Source organism: Enhydra lutris, unplaced genomic scaffold (assembly GCF_002288905.1).
Source record: "Enhydra lutris kenyoni isolate GAN:26980312 unplaced genomic scaffold, ASM228890v2 scaffoldscaffold12, whole genome shotgun sequence".
Classification (NCBI taxonomy): Eukaryota; Metazoa; Chordata; class Mammalia; order Carnivora; family Mustelidae; genus Enhydra; species Enhydra lutris.
In genome coordinates this window covers 72,531,393-72,558,964 of record NW_019154096.1, presented here as the reverse complement: position 1 = coordinate 72,558,964, position 27,572 = coordinate 72,531,393, and the positions used below count along the sequence as shown (strand labels likewise).

The following is a 27,572-nucleotide window of genomic DNA, read 5'->3' as shown; positions in this document are numbered from 1 at the left end:
CAATTAATAAGATAGACATTCTTCTAGCAAGACCAGTCAATAAAAGTCACAACCAATATTAGGAATAATAAAGTAAGTAGTGAAGATTTTTTTAATCCTAAGAGAATGCTACAAACAATAAATTTGGAAATTCACATAAAATGAAGTGCAATACATGTATTACCAAGATTGACCCAGGAAGAAACAGAAAACTGGAATAAATTGAATTAATTACTCATCAATCTCCCCACCTTCCCTACCACTCACAACCTACAAGGTCCAGATGATTTTCTAGGCAGCTTTTACCAAATCTTCAAGGATCAAGTAATCCTTAAATTGTTTCAGAGACTGGAAAAATAGGGGGATCTACCCAATTTGTCTTAGAGGACGAACAATAAACTTGATCTGACAACTGGACAAGACCCAGGCAAGAAAGAAATCACGCAGCACACTGCACGGCACTAGAATGGAGAGCGGCTGCCCGGGCGGGGAGAAGCGCAGCGACCCAGCAGCAGCTGGAGCTCCCCAGCTCCGCGCCAGAGTGGTTACATCCTACCAGCCTCATGAAGACTTCAAGTAGAAATCCAGCAAGAATTCAAATTCTCTTTTTTTTTCCCCTCCTATACAACCTAGAGGCCACGTTCTCGCTCTTCAGTACAGCTGGGTGACGTCAGGCTGAAATCAGTCACACTCTACCCAGAAAGACAGCAACTCCAGTCCCACGCACACCCAGAGGTTTTCTAACAGCCAGTGTTTCTTCAGACTGGGCGCTGGGTGCTAAGACGTGTGTTTGGCCTGTGACTGGGGTGAAACATACACGAAATTGACCAGTTTCACCGTCTTCACCGTCTTCAAGTATACAGCAGCGGTATGGAGTACGTTCCCATAGCTGCGTGGCCATCGCCATCGTGTCCAGAACTTTTTCGTCTTCCCAGACTCAGTTCCCATTAAACAACAAACCACTCCAAGCTCCCCTCCAGCAGCAACCACCATTCCACTTTCTGTGTTTGACGATTCTAGGTACCTCATGTGAAGTGGGCTCACACAGGGCTTCTCCTTTCGTGACTGCTTTATCTCCCTTAGCGCACTGTCTTTGGAGTTTATCCGTGTGGAGCCTGTGTCACGGTTTCCTGACCAACCAGTATTCCATTGCAGGTGCAGAACCCATTTTGTTCCTCTATCATCTGCTGATGGACGCTTACTTGCTTCCGCCTTCTGGCTACTGTGATTCACGCTGCTGTGAACAGGGGTGTACAGATGTCTCTTCAAGTCTCTGCTCTCAATCCTTTTGGATATATACCCAGCAGTCGGTTTACCGGATTACAGGAGAATTCTTTACTTCCTCTCCTGAGGAAAAACCTACTGTTTTCCACAGAGGCTGCACATTTTCCATTGCTACCCGCAGGGCACAAGGCTTCCGGTTTCTCCACACCGTCAACACTTGTGAGTTTCTGGGTTTTTTATAACAGCTGCTCTCATGGGTGTGCATGACATCTCATTGTGGCCAGAGAGATTTTCATGACACTGGACACACGGCGGGCATCCTTAGAAGAGGGCTTCTGTTCCCACAGTAACAGCTCAGTTTAGAGCTCAGTTTGGGTTTTAAAAGAGACTAGGAATAAGGCAGGGCTGGGGGTGGGGGGGTGTGTAGTTACAAGATGCACCGCCTGAAATAAAAGACCTTTTATTTATTTATTTTTTTATGTTATGTTAGTCACCATACAGTGCATCATTAGTTTTTGATGCAGAGTTCCATGATTCATTGTTTGCATATACTACCCAGTACTCCATGCAATCCATGTCCTCCTAATACCCATCACTGGACCCACCCATCCCCCCACGCCCCTCCCCTCTAAAACCCTCAGTTTGTTTCTCTGAGTCCACAGTCTCTCATGGTTTGTCGCCCCCTCTGATACCCACCTTCATTTTTCCCTTCCATCTCCTAATGTCCTCCATGCTATTCCTTATGTTCCACAAGTGAAACCATATGAAAATTGACCTTCTCTGCAATAAAAGTCCTTTTAGATTAGAAAGAGAATATTCAATTGACTCCCATGAGAGTCCACCGCTACACAATGGCACTCCTATAAACCGAAAGAAAAAGTAAAAGGAAAACAGGAATTTGTGTTTATTTTTGGCTTTGTGGGTCAAAGCTCACCCTCCAAAGGCATACAGTTTATATAATAGCCAACGTAAAATAATATTACCATATTATATAATATATTATGTAACTAATTAGCATGAATTGAGTCCTCACTATATGTCGGGCACTGGGCGAGGCAATTTCCATAACTTTTCATGTCATCCTCCTAGCAATCACCTTTTTCAGATGAGGTGGGTGAAGCCTGGGACCTAGGAAACGTACCCCAGATCACACAGCTGGTCACCTGCAAAGCCAGGATTTGAATCACAGGCTGTCTGCTTTGGAATGTTCCAGTCCATAAGTCGTAAGACCTCAGGACTTTTTTCTCCCGTTCCAGTTTTCTCTCTTATAAAACTTAAGATCAGCTTTGCTCACCAAGTTAGCTGCCACACGCTTCAGAAAATGGGAGCCCCTCAGAAGAGGAAGGATTTCTTTCGGTCATGCTGCAGTTCTCTTGTGAACTTGCAGCATCCTCAGTATAGACGAAACTCCTTCCTCAGTGGAAAGCATGGATCACACACACCCAACTAATTCCCTCTGGATTGGGGTACACGTTAAATGCTGAAGGTTTAGGACGGGCCATCTTATAAACTCACAAGACAGCTGGATAGGGTTTGAATCTCCAAAAATAAAGCCCCCACTCTTTAAATGTAATAGCATTTATCTGGCAATCAGTAGTCAAGTGATTTACAACTACACCATGGAACAGAAAAAAAGGCCTATAGATGAGTCTGTAGAACTTCATCCCAGAGATCCCAACAGAGTTAAGAATGCAAGAAACGCAACAGAATATACAGCCTAGACACCACTGATCAAATGTCTCAGTGGAAGCAGGATCTCCATTTCTCAAGGGCTCCATGGTCTCTGCTCCTCGGTGCACACCTATGCTCCCTTCTCCCCACCTTACTTACCTGCCTGCCCTAGCAGAAGGACCAAGAGCTTTCCCAGCCATGAAATGTACAAGAGCCTCCACTCCATCCAGCTGCAGAGCCGACCACCAACTGGTGCAGTCTCTTTAGTGCCCTAGGAATGAATTCCAGTTGATCCAACTCATCTTTCTTGAGTTGGAGGACAATGAAAGTCCAAGGTCACCACCCTATTTCCTACCAGAAAATCAGATGCCCTTGGGTCAAATATCCATCTCAAGTCCATTTAATGTGCCAGGAAGGAGGAGGAGGTGGTGTATATAGTTCTGTGGCTTTAGAGACCACCCCATGGAAGGGGACTCGGTCCAGGACCGTAAGAGCAATTGTGTTGCGCAGAAGATATGCTGGGGAGGTGATAATTTGGGAGACCTTTTTGTTTTAACGATGATTATGATTATATTTTAAATATGTATGTAGCCACATAATGCTTATCCACCTATACTTTCAGTATCTCTAAGCTTAAGAGAAAAACACCTAACTCTTGTCCCTTTCCTCTCAGCCTCAAGCCACTTTGCTGGCTTCTGTGTCTGCCCCTCCCCAGTAAACTGTCAGCTCCTTGAAGACAAAGACTGCACGTGGTTCATCTTTGATTAAAAGTAACAATTACACATCAATTCTATCTCATTAAAGCTGGAAAACAGTAACAGCAGTTAGCACTGTGTGCTATTAATATACCACACACTGGTGTGAATCCCTTTACACCTGTTAGCTCATCTAATCCTTATGACTATTCTGTAAAATACACACTGTTATCACCACCACACAGACTAAGGACATAAGGCTCAGAAGTTAAATAACAACCCCAAATTCCAAAGTCAGTGAGTTACAGCATCTACATTCAGACCCGCCAGGTCTACCACAAAGCCCACCCTTCTAAACGCCATGCTATGTCCAAGGCAGGTCATTCAGAAGTGTTAAGATCTGAAGATGGATGGACGGGTGGATAGATGGATGGATGGTAAGTTGGTGGGTAGGTGGAGGAATATGTTAGGAAAACAAAAAAGTGACCCACAAAGGGAATACTTTGGTGGCCAGTGGGCTTAGTAGCATTAAGGCATGTTCCTGAGGGAGGGGAAGGGCATGGATCTGTATTCCTGGCATTCCTAAAACTTTAGATCCTTACCACTAGTCCTAAAACCATAAGAGGTTCTATGACAAGGAAAGGAAGAAGGGATGAAGGACAGAAATAAACATGTGTCTATTCTCTCTCATGAGCTTTCACAGATCTGAATTTGTCTTGATCAGCACGAACACCCCCTTCACAAATGGTAGTGAGTCAGAAGGGTCATCTTCATATAAAAAAGGACATTTTATTATGTCCTAGAGACCACAGAAGCAAGGCAGAAAGGTTTTAGCACTTTCGTCCACTACTAAACACTTGCCCTTAACAATTTTAAAAGCAAAAGGCTTCGAAAGAATAAAAGCCCTTTGGAAAAAAAGACTTCACACTTGCTTCTAATTCTCTTCCTCCTTGGGTCAGTCAGGGTTCAGTTGGGGAGCAGAGACACCACAAAGAAATGGAATGGGAGGGGCGCCTGGGTGGCTCAGTGGGTTAAGCCGCTGCCTTCGGCTCAGGTCATGATCTCAGGGTCGTGGGATCGAGTCCCGCATCGGGCTCTCTGCTCAGCAGGGAGCCTGCTTCCCTTCCTCTCTCTCTGCCTGCCTCTCTGCCTACTTGTGATCTCTCTCACTCTCAAATAAATAAATAAAATCTTTAAAAAAAAAAAAAAAAGAAAGAAAAGAAATGGAATGGGATTTTATTCTAGGAACCTGACTGTATGCAGTTGTGGGAGGAGCTGAGAGGGGGGGCGTGAAGGTCCAAAAGGTGCTGGCAGATCAGGAGTCACCAAACAAGCATAATGGGCAGGCATGTCCGGCCACAAAAAAGACTACAGCGGGGAGCTGGGCAGAGGCCTCTGTGTAGCTGCTGTCCTGGGAGTCTCACCCACACAATTGGTGGTGGGTCTCAGGCTCCAGCTGGGCATCACAGCCAAGTCAGAAAGAAATGCTGGGGCGAGGACAAGCTGGGCACCCATTAGACTCCTCTGCTGCCATCCGTCTCTGCACCTGACAGCAACAAATCTTAAAGAATTACGGCCATATTTCTAGTCTGTGTACCTTCCTCTTTGGGCCACATCTCACCCGGAACCATACAGACAACGGGATGCTGGGAAATGTAGTTCTCAGCTTAACTAAGGCAATCCAGTATAGTCCACCAGACTCCTTCAATTAAATATAGAATATTTAACGTTATTATTCGTATCTTTGGGGAGACTGTACATTTTAATCATAATTACATGATAAATATTTCATGGTATATATCTTTGTCATATAATTAGGAATAAAAAATGTAATCTCAAAAAGATGCTAAATAATTCAAATGGTGGAGGATGTGATTAAAGCCATGATTGAAATATGGTCAGAAGGTAACTCGAGGTCTTCATGCATGATAGCCCAAGAAACATGTCACACCTAGGTGTTTAAAAAAGTGCACTGAAATGGAAATGACCCAAAAGGAAAAAATTTATATGGCTGTTTGGTTTCAAAAACCTGAAGGATCTATCCAGCTCACGTTAAAATCTGGCAAGAAATATTTCAGCCAGTTTATGAAATCAATAACTATTCTTCTCTGGCCATTGCTGGGGAAGTGGTATTCATTTTACTCACTGTGAAAATTATCTTCTTTTTCTCAAACCCCTTGAGGTTATGGGACTGTGCTATGTTACTTCTAACTTCTAACTCTGTACTATGTCACAGCACTTAGTACCAGAAGACTGGCATTTGGGATACAGCTCTTGACGAATTTCAACAATTCCATATTTACTGCATCCTACTTCATGTAGCACTATGTTTGATGCTGGGTTGCTGTGAACTAGTGGGGTTCCTGACCTCTAGGGGTTCATTAGCCAGCACAAGAGACAAGAGACTACTTGTGCACAAAATTTATTCTGAAACAGAAACAAACTGGACTTTGAAAAGTATAAGGAAACATGCATTGGAAAATATGGGAAGAGGTGAGATCAATGTGATGTGGGAAATCTGGGAAGGCTTCTAAGAGGAGGTGGTGGGAGGACCTTGAAGATTAAAACATCAAAAGAAGGTATATGTGAGACAGAGAGGCAAAGAGACAGATGGGGAGGTGGGGAGAAGGAAGGAGGAGGGAGAATACCACTGAAGATAAACTGTTGAGGAGGGTCCATGGGGGCGTGACTTACCAGTAGATCACCTGAAGCATTCTAAGTGTCTCCCTTAACTTACAGCAAAGTGGCTATCCATGCCTTCCATCACTAAATCTCAAATATAATAATAAACAACTTCTACCAAGTGTTACATCCTGGTTTGTTTTGTTTTTTTCAAGATTTCATTTATTTAGGGGCGCCTGGGTGGCTCAGTTGGTTAAGCTTCTGCCTTCAGCTCAGGTCATGATCCCAGGGGCCTGGGATGGAGCCCTGCATGGGGCTTCCTGCTCAGCAGAGACTGCCTCTCTCTCTCCCTCTGCTGCTCCCCCTGTTCTGTGCTCTGTCAAATAAATAAAATCTTTAAAAAAAAAAAAAAAGATTTTATTTATTTATTTTATTTATTTGAGAGAGAAAGAGAAAGGGAGAGCACAGAGGGAAAGTCAGAGAGAGAAGCAGGCTCCCATTGAGCAGGGACTCAATCCTAGCTGAAGGCAGACACCCAACCAACTGAGCCATGCAGGTACTGTACATCCTGGGTTTAAAGAACTCATGCCTATGGAGGAAATTGGAAACTTCTTTTATTTTAAGATTTTATTTATTTATTTGAGAGAGAGAGAGAGAGAGAGCACATGAGAAGGGAGAAGGTCCGAGGGAGAAGCAGACTCCCCGTGGAGCCGGGAGCCCGACGCAGGACTCGATCCCAGGACCCCGGGATCACGACCTGAGCTAAAGGCAGTCACTTAACCAACCGAGCAACCCAGGTGCCTGGAAATTGGAAACTCTTGGATGGGTCAAGCAAACTCTTGTACCAAGAACTATGTCCATCCTTCCAGACAAGTATTCATGTAGCATACATAAATTTATTGAGCACATAACTCTAGTCCAGACACTGTAGAAAAAAATGAAAATCAAGACACCATCCTTATCCTGAATGAACTCACTACCTAGCACAGTCTGGAACTCAGTATGGGCCAAAACAGATATAGAGAGAATGAATGAATGAACAAACGAACAAACAGGAAAATAAGATACAACTTCATCAACTATATAGAAAGAAACAAAACGGCATAGCAGGTTAAGTGCTCAAGCTCTGGAATGAGGCCAGGTATGAATCCTGGTCCTACAGATACTAGCAGTATGGCCCAGTTGCTTAATTCCTTGAAGCTTTGGTTTCCTTGTCTGTCAAGCAGATTCATAAGATCACCCTCTTTGATTGGAGGGAGAACACTATGCAAGGACAAAAATGACCCAGTGTCGTTTAGGAGATGTTACAATCATTGAAGGGCTCTGAGCAGGTAGAGGCAAGACGCTTATTTGTCTTTACCTTCATCTACTCAAATACTTAGAAACATTACAGGTCCATCCCTGTAGAAGCTGAGAACCCCTGCCTTTTTCAGAGGCAAAGGGACAGCAGGTCAGGCCATGTCAGCATGGGGAGGAGCCTCACAGAGTCTTTCAGAAAGAACTGGAGCCTAGGGTCCCCCCTGAGCCCCAGGGCACCCTGAAAGGTAGGCCTGAGGCATGTTCTGCTTATCATGAGCCCTGTTGAGAAGCAGGAATGAAAGGATCTCCTAAGCTACTATCTGGCAGAATCCCTCCACAATGCTTGTGTTTCTGTGTTTTCATGTACGGAAAGGAAAACGTGCTCTTTCACTGTGCTCCCAAACGGCCCAGTGATTTCACGGCATAACGCACACAATGGGCTGAGTTACCCAGCGCCACCCTCCAACCGCCTGGACCGAAAGGCACAATGGTGTGTCGAGTGTCTATTTCAAAAACCCACAAATGGCCTTATTTTCCTAAGTCAACTTCTACACAAATGCCTTTTATTATCAGTCCGCTGACTGAAGGAAAGAAGGAGAAAAGAGAAGGAAGTGAGAGAGGAACAGAGGCAGGAAAAAATGAAGGACTGTATCCCCTGAATTATAGATCTGATGATTAGCTCTATACAGCGGCCAAAAGACCTTGAATGATGCGCCATTTTAACACGCCGCTGGGCATAGGCTTCTGATCGCTGAGGATGAGGACGCTATTGTCAGAGACCGATATTTTTTCCAGCAGGTACTTGGCAGTAATGGATGGTTCCATTAGAATGGCCATGACTCCATGTTTTCTATGAGGCCGTCAACACTCAGTAAGAGGCCAGACCTGAAGAAGCTTTTCAAATCTCCATTCTCCAGATGCCCAAGGATTTGGAGAGCCCTCACTCAGCGAGCTCTGGTAAAGGTCCAAGGAGGCTTGTTTCAAACTGATTTCCTCAGTTTCTAATTCCTGACCTTTGCACTTCTCCAGGGCTAAGAAAAACAAAGACGAATCCCCTTCTGCCAAAAGTAATGACAATTCCCCCCACAACCACCATAGGAATAGCCTCCAGAACAGCTGTCGCCTCTTCCAGCATGTGCCCTTCCCTCTGTTGCCACGAGTTGCCAAAAAAGGAGAACTTCTTACAGGAGTTTTTGTCCCTGTAAGTCCAAATCTACAATTAGATATGCTCAAAGCAACAAGAATTAAAAAGAACTTTCTCTATCTTTTTTCCTCATCCACTCCACTAAGAAGCTCTAGTCAAGGAAAAACCACAAAAAGATTAAATCAATCAAGAAAGTTGTGGAGAGAGGTTTAAATGCTGTCCGAAGAGGAAACAGAAATAAGCCTCTCTCCTGGCTCTCACCTTTTCTGAAATTCTCGTTGGTGGCCAAAGTAAAATTTTGCCTTGATAACCCAATTTAAATTTCAGGTTAGTCCTACTGTTTCCCAAGTAATCCCAAGAAGCCAGTCTCTGCATGTTTCCACAGGTTTGTCCCCGATCAACAGCTTAGAGGTCTCGGGTAAATCAAACTGTTTCACCGTTTTTGGCCAAAAAGAAACATGACACGTGCCCAGCCTCTTGGAATGGGGACGGGTCCTCAAGCGTCTCCAGGCAGAAGCCCTGTTCGATGCCCAGATCCAACATTACCACTCTCTCTACCAAAGTGCTAAATCGCCATGAAGAACTCACCTTTCAGGAGTTAAATATATTCCCTCTGATCTCATTTGCTTTTTCCCCTAAGTCAAGTCAATTTATCACAAATTCTGTTAGTGAAGTCCAAACAAATGAGATTTCTCTTCCTCTTCAATAGCTTCTGGCCAGAGTCAAAAATAAAACCGTGGCTAAGGGTGGGCCCTGTGCAGGAGAAGCTTTGGAACAGAACGCATTTGTGCAAAGCGAAGGCCAAGTTCAACCTTCACAAGTACATTTAACACCCCCCCCCCCAACACAAGCAGAAGGCCGGGCCATCAAGGGAGGACCAAGCTGTCAATGAACAGTGCCTGTTCCAGACTTCTGCTAGTAACTGAAGTCAGCCTTCACCTGACAGACAGAAGTACAGAAGAACAAAGTGCAACACGCGGAGTGACTGTCAACACGCTTGTGCCCTGCGGCAAGGACTACTGTTCCCTGAGCCGCGCACGGGAAGCCGGGCTCCTCCCCGGTCTCCCCAGGCGCCCCCCACCCCCGCCATGAACTAACCGTGAACCTGCCGCCGAGCCTCCACCACACCGGAAGCTGGGAGGTGCGCACGGCCATTACTCCGACCCAGGGTGTCTCTGTAAATGGGCGAATGCTGAAAACGGACTGCTCGGGTAAGCCGTGAAATAACAAGGGAGCAGAGTGATTTCTGTCAGGCGATTCCCTAAGAACGTCGGGTGTCACCAGCAGAGGAGATATGGCTAATAAAGCACCAAAGACAAATTGTCTGGCCTCTTTAAGAATACATGGCTGGTACTAAGAAAATCTTCGAGAGCCGAGTATTTTGAGAATTATAAAGTGATGTTATAACAAGGTCAGGAGTCTAGGTACATAGGTTTTAAATTACTGCAATAGCCTGTAACACAGTCCTATAAAGGGGCTGAAAGGTACTTCATTACGACACTGGAAAAGCAAACTTCGGGGCTTCCCAGACGACCGGGTGTACCCTGTATGGCTTCCTCAGGTTTGTGGGCCAGGATGGTCAAAGGTGAAAGAATACTTCGTGGGGAATTAGTTAATGGAATAAACCACTGGAAATGAGCCCTCAATTCCTTCAGCGTGACACGCTGCTGCATTAAAGCTAAGGAAAGCAAAACATTTCTTTTTCCATTTCTCTGCTCAAGTCAGGTGACTCCGGAAAGTCAGACCACCAGTGGTGTATTCACGGAGAGCAACAAAATAAAACCAATTGCTTTTCATTTAAAGTAAGGTTCTGAAAGCCGGTTGCCAAATCCTAAGTTCTATGAATCGGGCAGGCTAACTTGTGTTGTACTTGCCTCGTGACAGCTGGCCATAAATCACAATGCTGCCCGGACCGTCGGATTCCTTCCCTCAGGATATAAAGTACTTCCCAACTAAGAAGCCAACATCCCACGACAACCCCACAAGTTCTGTGGGCATCCTTCAAAAATGAAAGCAATGTTGGGGCGCCTGGGTTGCTGCGTCAGTTAAGCCTCCAACTCTTTATCTCAGCTCAGGTCTGGATCTGAGGGTCATGAGTTCAAGCCCCGTGTTGGGCTCCACACTGGGTGTGGAACTTACTTAAAAAATAAAAATAAAAAAATATATATAAGCATTGTTGCAACACACCCTTGATCAAGGGAAAAATACCTTTGTACTCAATGGTCCAAAGCACATTTGTGGGCACCACGCTCAACAGCGAGTTTCTCTTGGTGCCAGTTCCAAAGCAATGGAGGCAGCCAGGGGCTATTTTTTAAAGGAAACTGCTGTATAGACCTTATAGCTTAAGTGTTTCCGAAGTGAAAGATGGTGGCTAATCTCACTCCTAGGAGAAAGGGGGCAATCGCTCAGTCACTCTACTCTACAACCTTGCTGCTTTGCTGTTTCCCTACAAATGATCCTGTCTTTGCCCCTTTCCTTCTACATTTTTTTAACCACACTTGGAGAATAGGGGCAGGCTCATTCCAAGATAGAAACAGTATACCATTTCTGCAACTTTTTTTTTTTTTTTAAGATTTTACTTATTTGACAGAGAGGAGCACAAGCAGGCAGAGCACTACGCAGAGGAAAAAGCAGCTCCCTGCTGAACAGACAGGCCGATGTGGGACTTGATCCCAGGATCCTGGGATCATGACCTGAGCTGAAGGCAGATGCTTAACCGACTAAGCCACTCAGGCGCCCCCCATTTCTGCAACTTAAAAACATGTATGTTTTTCCGGCACCTGGGTGGCTTGGTTGTTAAGTGACTGCCTTCAGCTCAGGTCATGGTCCCAGGGTACTGAGATGGAGCCCAACATCGAGCTCTCTGCTCAGTGGGGAGCCTGCTTCTCTCCCTCTCCCTGCTGCTCTGCCTACTCGTGATCTCTCTGTCAAATGAATAAAATCTTAAAAAAAAAAAAAAAAAAGGCAAGAAACAAATGAGAGACTCTTTCTAATACATTAAGTGTATAAGCCAAGGTTCTTCCCTGTAACCCAAATGGTATGAAACTGCACAACACAGCCCCCGGTCTTGCTCAGGAGCATCTTAGCTGTACGTAAACAGGCACCTGCAGCCTTTCTGGAACGGCCGAAAGAATGAGGCCATGTGAGAAGCAGCTCACTTTCAAACTGTCACCAGTCATTTGGAGCACCTGCCCAGTATGAATGACAATGGGGGGGTGTCCATCTGTCATGAATTCTCCAGCACCAGGCTCCTCTCAGCACCGCTGTAAGATCTCTTGCATTCATGCTTCAAATGCTCTGGGAGACGACCAGCCACCCATTAGTTCAAAGTACACCTAGGCTACCTCCTCAGAGTAAATGCCACGAGGACACACGGCATGTACCATACATCACACCACCCACAGAATCTCCAAATATGTTCACCCAGGCTTTTCATCATTTGATGTGGTTAACAAAATCGGTTACTCACAGAGAATTCTGAAGGATGGATTTTGGATAACCGCAACGTTCTCTCCTACTGTAGGATTGTGTGATAATACAACTCATTTTTTGCATGTTGTTATCTCAACATTTCTACAATGAACAGGTTATATTAATTCTGTAACAGTTACAAAATGCTTATTGAATTAACACAGCCGAAGGTCACATGTCCAGTACACTATTTCAACACTGTATTGATGGGGCGCCTGGTGGCTCAGCTGGTTGAGCATCTGACTCTTGATTTTGGCTCTGATCGTGATCTCAGGGTGGTGAGACTGAACCCCGCCATCGGGCTCTGTGCTCAGCAGGGAGTCTGCTGGAGAGTCTCTCTCCCTCTGCCCCTCCTGCTGTCTGCGCTCCCTCTAAAATAAATCAATCTTAAAAAACAAAACAAAATTATACTGAAAATTGCTTTCGAAAAAGAGATCCCCTCTATCATCCAGCAGTATCAAAGCGCCCCAATGCTCACGTGCCAGAGTGTACAAAAAGATGTGGTCCCTGCTTTTGATGGAATGGACTAAGGGAGCAAGGTCTGTACATACAAAAATGTTGAAATACCAGGCAGTATACGTTAAAGCCAATGTAAACAGGAGGTGCTCTGTGAAGCTTTGAGGAAGGATGTACTCTCGTGAGCTGGAGTAAGGTCGGAAGGCTTTGTGGCCAAGGGGATCCTGAACAGGACCTTGCAGGTTCTAATTAAAACTGAAAAAACAATTTAGGAAAAGGAAAAGCCCGAGCAGTCTGTGAAATCTGGTAGTCGGCATGATCTGAGCAACAGTAAAGCAAACAGCACTCTGAGTCCAGAATCCTGTTTTCTCCAGGAAATGGTAAGAAGCGCAGTTTTAGGGCTGGGGGGTGTGGAGGGCACGGGGACAAGGGAATGGGGCAACGAGGAGAGGTTCGGGGCAAAGGCATTTGAGAAAACCAGGTTTAACAAAGTTAACAGGCTTGTCTCTACCAGTGGAATTCAAGCTCCTAGTGGGATAAGGTGCACTGAGCCTCCTCCCCCTGGAGAAGAGATCTTCTTTGACCTTGCCATCCTTTTTCACTGAAGAGATTCATGCACAGCAAAACAACTTAGGACATACCTCTTCGACAGAGAACAGAACCAAAACAATAAAGGGCTTGAATGCCAAAGGCAAATTTCAGTCTGGCCCTGGTCCAATCGGGCCTGGATTTTCCCCAGAACAGAGGAACTGCGGATGTACTCTGAAGTTTCTACACAGAGCTCAAACCAGGTACCGCTACCCCCACATATCCATCTACTTGTCAGAGTCCCCCCGTGGTCAGCCCCGCCCCATTCTTCTGAGAGCACCTGGACAGTCAGCAGTGGCTTCCGAGTGATCTGCAGGCCTTGGGCACATACCTTCTTGTAAAAGTGATTCAGGGACTTCTATGAGCAGTGGGGCGCACCAGACAATCCCAAGCACAGCATGAGAAACAGAGCAACTGTTTTTAAAGTCTTACGTGGCATAGAGCAGCCTTCTCAAATTAGAGGTGGCAAGGCATGTGTTATAAAAATCATTTCAGGGGTGCCTGTGTGGCTCAGTGGGTTAGAACCTCTGCCTTCGGCTCAGGTCATGATCCCGGGGTCCTGGGATCGAGCCCCACATCGGGCTATCTGCTCCGCAGGGAGCCTGCTTCCCTTCCCCTCTCTCTGCCTGCCTCTCTGCCTACTTGTGATCTCTCTGTCAAATAAATAAATAAAATCTTTAAAAAAAAAAAAATCAGTTCAGGGGACCAAAACCAGCATTTCTAAAAAAAAAAAAAGGAAAAAGAAAAAAGAAAAAACCGAACAGATACATCATAGGTACAAAGAACAAGGAATACTTTATGAAATTTGTCTCTATTACACATACTGGATTGACCTCTGTGTGTTCTGAACTTCAGTCCAAATGTATTTCCTACTTGGATCACAGCTAAAAAAGTCTGAAAGTCACTGTTCCAACAGATACAGAACTCGGGGCAGAGCCCCAACCCTGCTGCACATCCCAGGTGGGTGAGCAGCAGTGGGAGACGGGCATAGAAAGAAAAATCATCAGAAAAGATACTTAAAAACACTGAAGAGGATATGGACAAAGGAAATCAAGGAGAACACTAAGGTTTTTACCCCTGGGTCATCTGGGGGGAAAGGTGGCTGTAATCCTAAACAGGCAAACCGTGAAGGAGAGCAAGCAGGTTAGCAGGTCCACAAGGGAGGCCAGGAGACACCTTCAGGTTGAGACACATCCGGTTTCAAGAGAAAGAAGACATGCAGATAGAAGTACAAAAACAGCCCTCCCACACCACGAACTCAAAACAGGTCCCCAACATTGCTTTAATTTTAGTCACCTTTTACAACACCACAGTAATTCCCTTTCAGTTAAACAATGTTTTCAATTTATGCTTTGTCCTCAACCAAGTGGTTAGGAGTCTGAAAAGCACATCATCACACTCCAGCACCAATGCCATCAGTTAGTCTCTGGCTGTTACATTATTTACCATCCCAAGGGCTTCACTTTGATTTAGCATTTGATGGAGAAGTACAGACGGGTCCGTCACCCGGCTCTGTGCAGGCGCGTATGATGACTGCACCAGCCCACGGACGGGGGAGCCGCAGGACCCCTACTGCACCAGCGCAGGAGAGTCAGGCCGAAGGGTGCCCGTCAGCTGCCACCCTGTCTGTGCCCACCCTGCGAAGCTACACAGTTGGCTCAAGGCCCCTGCTGATCCAGCAAGAGGGCACGAGGGAAATGGCAGAACTCCAACAGATCACTTTAGCCAGGACTGAATCCCCAACGTACACAAAAACAGACGTAATTAAACGAGGCCGTGTGGACTTAAAGGTAAAATGTCATCCCTACCAGACCCTTGATGAAACGAGTTTTGCTTTACAGAAGCCTTTTTATGAAGTAAATTACATTAATTACCAACATTTAAAAACATCCAACATTTAAGGGTTCTGAATCTCTGATTTATTAGACAGCACAGCAATAACAGGGTTAGATTATTTTACAAAAAGAGCTCAAGCTGCTCCGAAACAGCAACTGGGCTTTCTGGGGGTAAAAACAATTCTTCGGACTATCACCCAAGGACACAAAGACTCCTCATCCTACACAAAGTCAGCATGGAAGGGCACACGGACAAGTTTTTTTAAGACAGAAAACAGAGAAATCCACATACTAAATAAGGTGTCCACAATGACTACAACACATCCCTTAGGGGATGAGTATGTATTTGTAGGAAGCAAAACAAAGCTTGCCATAGAGAAACCACTTTCACGAGATGATTAGGTGGACCTGCAATGAAGAAAATACATTTCAAAAGATGGGTTCACACTTAACACTAAGTTTTCACTGAAATGCTTACAAAATAAAAGCAAGACTTTCTCTGTATCAAAAGAATTTAAAAAAAAAAAAAAAAACACGTCATGTGTAAATTTCAGTAAGGGTCCAAGGCCCATTCAAAAACACACATTTGCAAATAATATAAATAAAACACCGGAGTCTGACCACAAAAATACTATTTGGAACTCGCTAGAATAGACCAAGCTAAGTTCGTGTTCTGCTTCAGGGCATTACATTAAAGTGAATCTCATTCTCACTATAATTTTTTCTTTTTAACCTTAATCACCAGCGGCTGGGCAACTGCAATGGACATGAGAACTATATAAATGTCAGAGAAATATGTAAACCTCGTTAATGTTTCCAAAAATTCATTTAGAGACAGAAACAGGTCCAAAAAGATGCCTGTCGAAATGTACTACAATTACGCTACAATCATTTTTCCAAATACACAGATATGCTCTGTCTTTTCTCAGCTCATTACTGACTCAAACAATTTGCCCTTCTGGGATCAATTGTTTGCTAATAAATAATTGTTTACAGTCACAAAATGAAGTTAGGAGGTTTTCTTATTAGTTTTCCTTCTGCACCCTAATAAGATTGAAAACTAGCTGATTCCCAGGAGTCTAACCTTAACCTTGCTTTGTGGAACAGCCCAGGAAACGATGACCCATCTGCTTCGGAACATAATGGGCGGCCAAGAGGAAATACTGTTTAATTGTAGATTAACCTCCTCATGAGGCGGTCTGAAGCAGCTTTCGAATTAGTAACTACAACCAGCAAAAGAAACAAATGGCTCAAGAGCCTGTTCCTCCACCATTTAAGGTCCAGAAAGAATGCAAAAGGATTTTTATTACCTATATTTATTTACAAACATGTATTTCCACAGTGGAAACAAAAATTACCAAGGTCAAAACTGATTCTCAAAAGTGCGGTCACTGCCCTCCAATTTCGTTTGCCCAGAATACCTTTAATGCAACAAACCATCAACCATCTCATGCACTTAAGAGTGTTCATTAAAAAAAAAAAAAAAATCAATAAAAACCTCTTTTCCATTATTTTCAGGTTCTTATAATATTAAAATTAATATATTTCCCTGGTTTCTTTGTTAATAGTAATAAATCCACCATTGGGGAGTACGAATTGTTTTATTATCATCAACATGGCACTTAAGTAAATGAAATCTTGTCAAGTACATGGTGACCTACAAGTTCAAAAGAAAAAAGAACAGCATGAGATCAAAATGGCCGGCCAGGACAGGAAACACAAAAGTGAGAGATTATAAGCAAACACAGCCCTTTATCCAACAGGCTTCACATGCTAAGTCTTTGCTAAAATCAAACCTGTAAAAGTATGCATGTAATTGAATATTTACTACTCTGCCCCCTTTTAGGGACTCAACCAATTTGGCGAGGATGTTAAACCATTTTAACTCAGACAAGTAGAAGAATCCTGAAAACGTTCAGTTATTCCGTATTTACTGAGGCCTAGGTAGAGAGGGACAGAGAACAGGGACAAAGACCCCCGGGGGGTAGGTATTTTACGGTTTAACAAGAGCCTAAGTATCAGTTTTCCCTCAGGCCTGGTGCAGGTAATTAAGAGCTTTGCCCTGTTGGTACCAAAAAAATGTAAATCGTCCATCCCTGTCAACTGTTACAACCAAAAGCCAAAGACAGCTATGAAAATTTCAAAACTACGGAAATTTGCTATTCCAGGCAAGGCCATATTACTCTGGGTTTTCAGTAAGACCTGAAGGTCATTCGCTTTGTGTAAATATTAAAGAAACAACCTCTGTGGAGAGGAAAGATTTTTGGCAGTTCAAATTCTTAAATATCTTAAATAGAATTTGCTAAAATAAATTATTCTTGAATTCCTCAACTTAATTTTGAAGCAATGAGCTGGTAATAACTCCAGAGATTCAAATAATAGTGCCTATTCAAGAAGAATGAGAGTTTGACATTCTTCTCTACCAAACAACTAGGCACAATTTTATCCATCAGACGTCTATCAACCTACGGATATTGAAAGCTTGGGAGAACAAGATAAAATCAAGTCCAACCCTACAGTCAGCTGTAATATCGAGCAGGCATCAACAATGCTATTCATGAATTTAGAAAAATTAATAAATCCTGGGTTGAATGCGAGAAAAGGCTCAAATACAGGTGAAGCATACTCACTTGGGTTTTGTTTCTGCATCTGTCACTTGGCGAATGAAGATACCATCTTCGGGATGTTCTGTGTCATCCATTTCATACATATACGACGATGCTATTGCGAGCGTGGTCCCGTCGTTACTGAAGGCCAGGGACGCAATGCTGGTGGGGTACCGGTGGAACTGGCACAGCCGCTTCTTGTTAAATGGGTCCCAAATGTTTACAAATCCATCAGAGCCACCTGCAAGTCATTTCAAAAGAGGTAAAATGGTCCTTAAAACCAGGTACAGGAGCGCCTGGGTGGCTCAGTGGGTTAAGCCTTTGCCTTCGGCTCAAGTCATCATCTCAGGGTCCTGGAACTGAGCCCTGCATCAGGCTCTCTGCTCAGCAGGGAGCCTGCTTCCCCCTCTCTCTCTGTGCCTGCCTCTCTGCCTACTTGTGATCATGGTCTATCAAATAAATAAATAAAATCCTTAAAAAAAAAAAAAAAAAAAACCCACGTACAGAAAAAAACTATTACCCTTCATGGTTAATTTCTAAGGTCACAGAATTTACATTTTCCCCAGAAGATCATGTAAAATTTTTACTCCCTAAGTATCAGAAAAAGCAAGCCTAATTTTTTTTTCAAAACTCTAAGTTTAACTGTCTAGTGTTCAATTACAGCAAAACTGTCGGGTCGCTGGGTGGCTCAGTCAGTTGGAGGTCTGACTCCGGATTTTGGCTCAGGTCATGATCTCAGGGTTGGGAGACTGAGCCCCATGGTGGGCTCTGTGCTCAGTGTGGAGTCTGCTTAGGATTCTCTCCCGCCCCCCTCCCCTCCCTCTACCCCTCATCCCCTTCTCTCTCTACAATTAATTTAATGGAAATAAAATAAAGCAAAATCATTATCGCAATGATGGGACGTAGGCGCACATGCCACACTGTATACCTGTAGCAAATGTGTTGTGGATGTTGTGAAAGGAAATGGCATTGACCGGGTAGATCTGCTCAATGTTGTTCTCCTTCAGTCTGTGACACTTGAAGGCGTACTTCTTTTTCTGCACCTCAGGGCTTGGGTCCAAGTACTCAACTGCCACTCGGCCTTCTATGGAGCTTAATACATAGCCCTGCCAAGAAGGAACCAGAGAAGGACAAACCTGGTGACTCCAGCTCCCAAAAACAAGGCACTAATTCCCAACTTCAATCTGCATTAAAAAGGATTATTTCAGGGACGCCTGGGTGGCTCAGTTGGTTGGGCAGCTGCCTTCGGCTCAGGTCATGATCCCAGCGTCCTGGGATCGAGTCCCACATCGGGCTCCTTGCTCATCAGGGAGCCTGCTTCTCCCTCTGCCTCTGCCTGCCATTCTGTCTGCCTGTGCTTGCTCTCTCTCCCTCTCTCTCTCTGACAAATAAATAAATAAAATCTTTAAAAAAAAAAAAAAAAAAAAAAGGATTATTTCAGAAATGAAAGCTAAGTACGACCAGGTTTTAACCAGGTACAGGTTTTAAACTACACTAACATAGCTATGACCGGGCCAAGAGTTTAACATTTATACCCGTTCTATAAAAAAAGAAAAATAAGGCTAACACATCTAGCAATTCTGTCACACCTAGACAAGAATTTTCAAGTGCTTCAGTATCATTTGTTTGTTGTCTTGTCCAGATGGGGCTCAAACTTGTTCCATCACTTGGATATAATCTGCTGTGCTCTGTGCTTCTACACCTCCAACAACTCTTAAGAACTGTGTGTCCTGGGGCGCGGCTGGGTGGCTCAGTTGTTAAGCATCTGCCTTCAGCTCAGGTCATGATCCCAGGGTCCTAGGATTGAGCCCCCATTGGGCTCCCTGCTCAGCGGGAAGCCTGCTTCTCCCTCTCCCACTCCCCCTGCTTGTGTTCCCTCTCTCGCTATATCTCTCTGTGTCAAATAAATAAATAAAATCTTAAAAAAAGGAAAAAAAAAACCAAAAATCAGAACTGTGTGTCCTTTGAGGGGTGGGGGGGGTTATCAACGATCCAAATCAACTAGAACACCAGCCTTCTGCCTCAGTCATTCTGCCTCTTGCATGTAACAACAGCAAGTTGAGTTCACACACAAATAACACAGATTTTCAACGATGTTCAAAGTGGTTTACTATTTCAAACCTTTCTCACCTTCCCTTGAAATGACAATATGTCAAAGAAACTAAGAGATACGATAAATATGAACCCTATATTTTATTTATTTTTTAATTCTGAAGGTATGAAGAAGAATTATTCCTCAAAAACTACTTAGGGAGAAAAAAACACATCAGTGAAATCTTAAGCTTCCATCACCAACTAGAAACATGTTCTAACAAAGTTTCAGACTTAAGACATAAAAATAATATTTAGAAATGCAAGGATATCTTATAATCACATAGTCAAATCTTTAAGTCACATAATTGCAATGTCTTATCTTCAATGGAAATTCACAATTTCCTGAGAAAAAGAACTGTGATCACCATTTGAGGTACCAGCCCTTTGAGATAAAGGGCCAAGAGAGTAACCGACATAATTGCATCCAGCTTGTCAACCACTGAAAAAGAGCATAAGATTTCAAAGATACCTGCTGTTTTTAATGATGTCTCCTCTCATAAAATTCTTACAGTAGCTGATCCCACCACCAACTCTCCTTCAAACTTCTAAGGATTTCAGGGGAAAGGGGCTCACTAATAAACAGGGCAGTCTTGTTCAGTAGTGATGACCAGGAGGGGAACCCACCGTGTGTTTTAAGAGGTAGTCATTACATAAGGATTATCATCTTCTCTTAAAAAAAAAAAAAAAAAATCCAAGTTCTGCTGTCAGACCAGCTGAAGAACTCTATTAGTATCAGAGTTACAAAGAGGCAAAAAAAAAAAAAAAAAAAAGAGAGAACAGCAAATTCCATAACCCTGTATATTTCCAGATTTAAATCTGAGTTCACTGGTTTGGTAAAGTGAAATACGTGCGAACTGCTCCCTGATTACCGTCCACCTGTCAAGCATCCTGGACCAAGGGAATCGGAAGGCCCCCACTCAAACCACTGGTAGATTACTTAACCCCTCTGAACATCGAGATCTTCTCTGAAACTGGGTTAACACACTGCTCTGTAACACAGGGCTGTTGGAAATGTAACTACAGCAAATTCTAAATCAGTCCTCAAAACATTTTTGAAAAAGCAAAGCTTTAAAAGGCAGTGACCAATGAGATGAGATCCTCTTATTTTCAAATTCGCAAATGGGGGGTGGGGGTGGGGTGGGGACAGGTCAGTACCTGCTTGTTGGGAAATGCCCGGATGCAGCGAGTCTGGTACTTGAGGCTGGACTCCCGGCGCTGCTGCACATAGCCCATGTTCCGTAAGTCCCACACCAGCACTCTGCGGCCTGCAGTTCCCACAATCAGCCGGTCTCCAGACACTGAGAGGGTGTACACCTTTCAAGAAAGACCAAAACTTACTAAAATCCACCCACTTGCCTGAACAGGCCATTCTGTCCCCCAAAGAAGTCCACTAATTGTGAAACCATAAAAAAGTTAGCTCATCAGGTTCGCAAACACAGCTATTAAATTTTAAATGCTACAGTTACATAAACCAAGTAATGTGCACAAAACCATCAACCTGAAATATTCTCACTACTTAGCCATGGATCATATAATGTACATTATAATTAATTCCACAAAAACACTTTTGAAAACTTAATTCTCTTGGTTACTAAAACAAATTCAATTATTAAGCTATTTTTCCAGCCTTCTTGTTTCATTTAGTTAACAACACAAAAGTGTAAAAACTACTCAAAGAGGAGATAATAAAGCCATAATAACAATTCAAGATACCTCTCAACAGGTTTCCAGCTTTTCACAAAATAATAATTTTCCAAGTTATTTTTCTATGACTGCCCTTTCAAAAAAGATTTCCCGTTGTAACTCTAAAAATCTTGATTTTCTAGCTGTCACAGTGAATAAATAGGCCTTTCCAAGAAGAATGAAGGAGCCATCATTAATTAGCCGCTTAGTTGCTGTTGGTGGCACATGTACTCCAAATTAAAAGGTAAGGACAGTGGTCTGGCACGTGACAAAACACATTCTTGTTCCCTGACATCCTACTAAACACTCAAGACAAAGTTCATCTTTAGCGAAAATTTAAAAAGCATTTTCTCCTTTAAATGCATTTATTTTCCCCATATAATGCCCTTTTTACAGTATTTTTTTAAATTTCCATAAAATTCCTTTACAATAAATCACAGAATTTCCTGCAAGTATTTCAAGTGGTTTGCTTTCAAATTATGTCAAATGCAAATAGCGAATTCATGAAAATGGTGACAAAATATATTTTCCTGATCATGTTAAATAATTTTTTTTTTTAAATCTAGACTTCACTAGAAGTCTAGACTAACTCTGGTTGTTACTTTCAACTAAGAACCAACTTTAATTTAATCTGATTTAATATTTTAAAACCTGAAGAATCACTATTAAAAAATGAAGAGAGCCCATGGCCTGCTAAGACATCTCTTTAACATTCAGTCACTAAACCACAAGGTTAATAATTACTAATGTGTTAACTCTATACTACCACCCCAAAATACCAAGTTAGGTTTAACAATACAACAATCCAAGAGTCTCAGATTTCTGACCTTAAAATTCAACAACTAATTTGACTAAGGGAAATACGAGGAATTAAGAAGACTCAAAACAGTAGATTACCATAAGCAGATATAAATAAGAGAAAGGCAAGATCTACTGCACTTTATTCAGGAAAACACAGTGTTTGCAGAAAAACAGAAATTAACCTGCGACAGTGAGATGGCAAACTTAAAAAACACAGAATCCAGAAAGAGATCAATTTATAACAGTACAATCAGATTGGGAATTTTATCTTAAATCTTTACTATACAGGTGACACACAAGCTTCTAACAGGGCTTTCTATCCCCACTGATCGTAAATCATGTGAAACCACTGTCATGCCAGTGACTAGGTGTATACATTTATCAAAGAAAGTATTAAAAAAAGTGACATAATGAACCTTGCTGAACCAATAAGCAGCTTGATTCAGTGAGGCTGTCCATTATACGATATTCTGTCAGCAATTTATCACAGCTCTTAACATGTTACATAAAACCATAAATCAAAACTAGAAACAATGCAATTATTTTATTCTGAACAAAGGTCTTGCCAGGAGTAGATTCGACTGTGATGTGACAGAAATAATGGCTCTTTGGATGCACTACAGTATATAATGATGGCTAACAGGAACTGAATAGTATATTTACACTAAGGAAATAGACTGGAGTGAAGGATACCTTTAAACTGCTAAGACAATCAATCTTTAAAATTAACTACCACCTGATAAAGTCTGATGAGGATCCAGCAACAAAGCTCAATTACACTTTCATTGGACAGATCAAAAGGTCAGAACAACACAAAGTTTGGGTTTTAAAAAGCTTTCTTCAGGAGAGCCTTCAAACACCATCTGCCAACATTAAAAATAAATTAATAAATGGCAAAACCCAGGGAATACAGAATAAATACAGAATACCTTTCTCACTAACTTCAAGTGATAACCCACTCCACCCTCTTAACAGTCCACTCAAATGAAACCTCAGGTGGTAAGTGAAAATGAGTGATGCTCTGTCCCACTTCCTGGTCTGGGCACGTCAAACCCCGTTTAAGGCAATCCAACAGCCTTTGCTAAATGACTTCTCTGAAAAGACACGGAGTTGCTTCTCCATCCTGGGATTTCAAGCATTTACAATACAGAGCAGTGGGTTTATTTAAAAGCGACTACCATCCAGTACGGAGATGACAACAAACAGAAAAAAAAGTTGACCCAAATACCAAAATCCAATCCCTCTCTTCAAAAAAACCAACTTCTTAAAACTCATCTCTAGGCCTCATCCATGTGGGGCTCAAACTCATAATCCCAAGATCAAGAGTCATGTTCTCTACCGACTAAGCCAGCTGGGCACCCCTCATCAACTCTTAATTAACCTTCAAATTCAACACCATACTCATCAACCGTGTATCAAATCAAATCACCCCAAAGATTAAAATTCCTATTATGAATGTCAAGAGCCTACCTTTTCGGGCTGAGAGAAGGTCCCTGCATTACAAGGAGTTCTGGGATCCCACAGTTTAACTGTCTGATCCCAACTCCCTGTCACCATCACATTCACTTCTGGGCAATATTCAACACATCTGATAGGGGCATCATGGGTTCCGACGAGATTTTCTACAAGAGGGAAAAGAAAAAAAAAATAAATAAAATCACCCAGCTTCATTACCTCCACTAAACAAAGATTCCTCAAGTGAACAATAGAAGGAAACACTCATTAAACTGTAATGAATCCGCTTCCACCAACTCAATGAAAATGCCTGCATACAAAAAAATTTCTCCATGACTACAAACCGTCACCCATCCTTCTCTGTTCACCTTACAACACATAGTTTGATTCACTAACATGGTTCCTACCAAAGGCTGACCTGAATTTCACATTATATTAAATTGGTGGCATATCTAGGTTTTTTCCTTACAATGATTCTAGATTCCTTAAAATAAGAAGCCTTATTCAACTCTATACTTCTGACTTTATCTACCGCAGGTTCTGATACATGGTAGGTACTCAAATACCTCCTGAATGAAACAATGGGTCTGGTCTTCTGGAACTGGATAAAATTTATTGCATTAAAGCCAATGTTTATAAGAAACTTGTTTACGTGGTCTAACAGGATATCTGAAAGCTGGGGGATAAGGAAGGCAGAAAAGTCTCATGACAAGTTCACTTGGTTTTCACAGTGGGTCAGATTTCCAAAAGGCAATTTCTTTCCTTTCAATTTCAACTCTTCACACTATCTCATCCATTCATTCAACGAACATTTCCTAAATGTCTAGTATGTGCCAAATCTATGTCATGTGCTAAGGGTATGACAAAGAACAGTATGTGGTCCTGATCCTCAAACAGGAAAACTACCTATTTAAAAAATATATCATTTAAGGGGCGCCTGGGTGGCTCAGTCATTACATGTCTACCTTCAGCTCAGATCATGATCCCAGGGCCCCGGGATGGAGACCCACATGGGGCTCACTGCTCAGTGGGAAGCCTGCCTCTCCCTCTCCCAGTCCCCCTGCTTGTGTTCCCTCTATATCACTTAAACAAGAAAAAGAGGACCTCATGTAGTTCAACAATGACCACTTGAGAGTAAACAGCTAATTCCCTTAACTATGGTCTCCATATCAAAAATCTTTGTATTTCCATGTTTTTTTTTCCTCCTAAATTTTCCAACAAATAGGACCCAAACCCACAAGCTAACTTACTATATATAATAAGCTAACAAAACCAAATAGTTATGCAGTTCTAAATTACACGACAAAGTGACTTTCCTGAAATCACCTCTTCTGAGTTATTCTTTGACAAAATATTGTGTTCATCTTCTTTCCATCCTCCTACTGTCCAGCTCATCCTCAGCTAGTCCTATCTTCGTGCCTTGCCAACTGCTTCAAGCACATCTATACCTAATGTATGCATATACAGAAAAAATCTTTTTAATGCTCCAAGAGATTCTATTCATTTGAGTTCCATTCCCTTTCTGCTCTGCTCCAAAGTCAACATAAAAAATTGGTTAAGACATTTCCTATCCAGGCCTCGAAGAAATTAAGTGGAAAAAAAAAAAAGTGTCATCTTCTTATTCATTCAATAAATGCAACTGAAGCATATTCTACGCTAAATCATCACACAAGCAGAATTAATACAGCAGCTGGACAGGACTGGCTATTTTATAACATCAGATTTTTAAAAACCTATCATCCTTCAGTCTGAACTAAATAAGCTTCTGAAAAGAGAACACTCAGACATCAGCACTGTCCTGGAAAATTTTAATGAGCAGTAGATTACTATGGCATCCAGTCCACTTTTGAGGACAGGTAAAGGTCAAACACTTAAGGGTAACTTCATGTAAACACCTGGAGTGGTGATCTACATGGAAATGAATTTACTGAAAAAGTACATGGACAGTATTCTGTGCTCAGTAATTTAACGGTTAGCATTTAAACAAAAAGTCCTAAACTTAAGCCACTTTTATTTGTAAACAACTTGGAAACTAAGCAATTCAGGAACCACTCTTCTTAAATAAACATTTACACTTCAGTACCTTAGCTGAGAAAACCATAAACTGGTAAAAATGTGGCATATTACCTTGGTCAGTGTTCAAATCATGCATTTTCAATTGATGGTCTAATCCTCCACTCCAAGCATGTGTTGGATCCTACAAAAAAAAAAGTTTCAAGTCATTCAAAAGTTACAGACGTTTATAAAGAATTTCAAAATTCCTGTTTCTACAGCCAACTGTTCACTTTATGCTCAGGATGATGTACACTGGGCTCTAACACACACACAAAATACAGCAAATAACTGGTCACCAAAATTAACATCAGCAAATTAAGGAAGGCTTATTCACCACACTGGCTGAGAGCACATAGGTATTCCTATGTCCTAGCTTTTAAAAAAAAAAAAAAAAAAACCTTCCTTTTGATAAGGGCAACCAAATTTTACCGTCTTGTTGCAAATTTCAAATACAAATGTCATATATCCACAAAGTTTGCAAGGTTACTCTTTTTGACATCTAGACATCTGCATAACCCCAGCTCCCCCCCCAAAAACTGTATTTGTCTCAAGACCAGTGTTCGGGAAAATGTGAAGTGCTATCCAAACCACCACCGACAGAAGCTTTTCTGCCCGACACTAGTGGAAGGACGCTCCCAACACAGGACATCCCGAAACAAAGCGGGCAGGTGCGCGAACTGAGGACACCTACGTAGAAGGCACAGTCCAGGACGGCGCCGGTGTGCTGGTACTTGAGCCGCATGGAGTTGGCAGGCACGTCGTAGAGGCGCACCGACGTGTCCCAGGACGAGACCAGGAGGAACTGGGAGGTGTTGGGGCTGAACTTCACCGAGGAAATGCCGTCCTCGGGTGGCTGGTTCAGTTTGAACTCGTTAGAACCGGTCATCTACGGAACAAGCGACCAGTCATTCCCCAAGGATCCAGGATGGGGTGTTGGGCTGACGGCAGGCCGAGCATTCCGGGGGGTTCACGGACAGGGGGTTCCTTACGGGCGCGGGGGGGGGGGGGGGGGCTGTCCTGCGGGGAAGGGACCTAGAGAACGTCCGCGACCGGGAGGCTGCGCCTGCGCAGCATCAGCGCGCCCGCCGCAATCAGGACTCACCCCCCACCCACCGCCGCCCCTTCCAGGCGCCCCAATTTGCCTCGCCCGCGCCGGGACACCCCTAACCCTCCGCGGGCTCCCGCACTCCGGCCCCTCCGCCGGGCCTACCGCCCTGGACGCTCCCAAAATAAAGCAAGAGGGATGGAAGCCAAACGGGTTCCCCTGGATGGCACTGAGGGCTCCGGACCTGGGATGTCCCCCAAGAATCCGCCCCAGCGTCCCGTCGCCTCGTCCCTGCTACCTTGGACTCCCCCTCGAAGCAACTTAGCCGCTGCTGGCCGCCGCCACCACCTCCTCGCTTTCCTCCCAGTACTCGCGGGCTGGGCGAGAAGAGGCGGAGAGGAAGCTCCAGCGTGTGACTGCCATTGGCTAATTTCAAACGCCAACGTCTCGCTCGAGGCAACCAATTGGTCCGCTCGGAGGCCCGGCGCCGGTCAACCCAGCCATCTTGTTCCGGCTCAAAGGCAAACCGCGGCTTTTCCGATCACGTGGGCTTCCTTTAGTACACGCCTAAGGCTCCGGTCCTCGTGAGGACCGAGTGGAAACTACAATTCCCGAAGTGCCCCGCGCCCAGGCTGAGCCCACGCTCTCTCCCGCCCTTTTGCGGCACGAAGGGAAATGTAGTTTCCCTGGAGCCGACGCCCGGCTGCTCATCTGAATAGTAGGCGGGAAAGATGCTCTTTCCCGTTTGACCCGTGGCTCACTTCCCACCTCAGTCTCTCAGACTCAAGAACCCCGTTTTGGTCAATACTAAATTTCTCCCTTTCACTGGACATGCACACGCCCATGAAG

General features: G+C 43.5%; 1 protein-coding gene across 3 annotated transcripts; it reads right to left on the bottom strand.

Moving 5' to 3' along the window:
* Positions 1 to 1,927: 1,927 nt before the first annotated feature.
* LOC111144777 (BUB3, mitotic checkpoint protein) lies at positions 1,928 to 27,203 on the bottom strand. 3 transcript variants are annotated; one of them, XM_022499226.1, is made up of 8 exons: positions 27,022 to 27,100; positions 26,370 to 26,564; positions 25,751 to 25,820; positions 23,639 to 23,790; positions 20,840 to 20,998; positions 18,519 to 18,696; positions 17,615 to 17,831; positions 1,928 to 3,145 (listed from the first exon to the last, which is right to left on the bottom strand). In XM_022499226.1, exons 2-8 carry the CDS (start codon positions 26,562 to 26,564, stop codon positions 3,043 to 3,045), a joined length of 1,074 nt encoding a protein of 357 aa, XP_022354934.1. In that variant the 5' UTR covers positions 27,022 to 27,100; the 3' UTR covers positions 1,928 to 3,042. The 3 variants fall into 3 exon arrangements, with proteins under 3 accessions (XP_022354934.1, XP_022354935.1, XP_022354936.1); XM_022499227.1 differs by lacking the exon at positions 1,928 to 3,145 and adding an exon at positions 15,046 to 16,641 and having other exon boundaries at positions 27,022 to 27,203; XM_022499228.1 differs by lacking the exon at positions 1,928 to 3,145 and adding an exon at positions 15,046 to 15,392.
* Positions 27,204 to 27,572: the final 369 nt, after the last annotated feature.

Bases quoted from the DNA above. Each gene is read 5' to 3' on its own strand.
- LOC111144777 (XM_022499226.1), bottom strand. From the start codon at position 26,564: ATGACCGGTTCTAACGAGTTCAAACTGAACCAGCCACCCGAGGACGGC. The intron at 23,791-25,750 runs GTAATATGCCAC...TCCCTCTTGTAG, and splicing joins TGATTTGAACACTGACCAAG to AAAATCTCGTCGGAACCCAT. The intron at 20,999-23,638 runs GTAGGCTCTTGA...CTTTCTTGAAAG, and splicing joins CCTTCTCTCAGCCCGAAAAG to GTGTACACCCTCTCAGTGTC.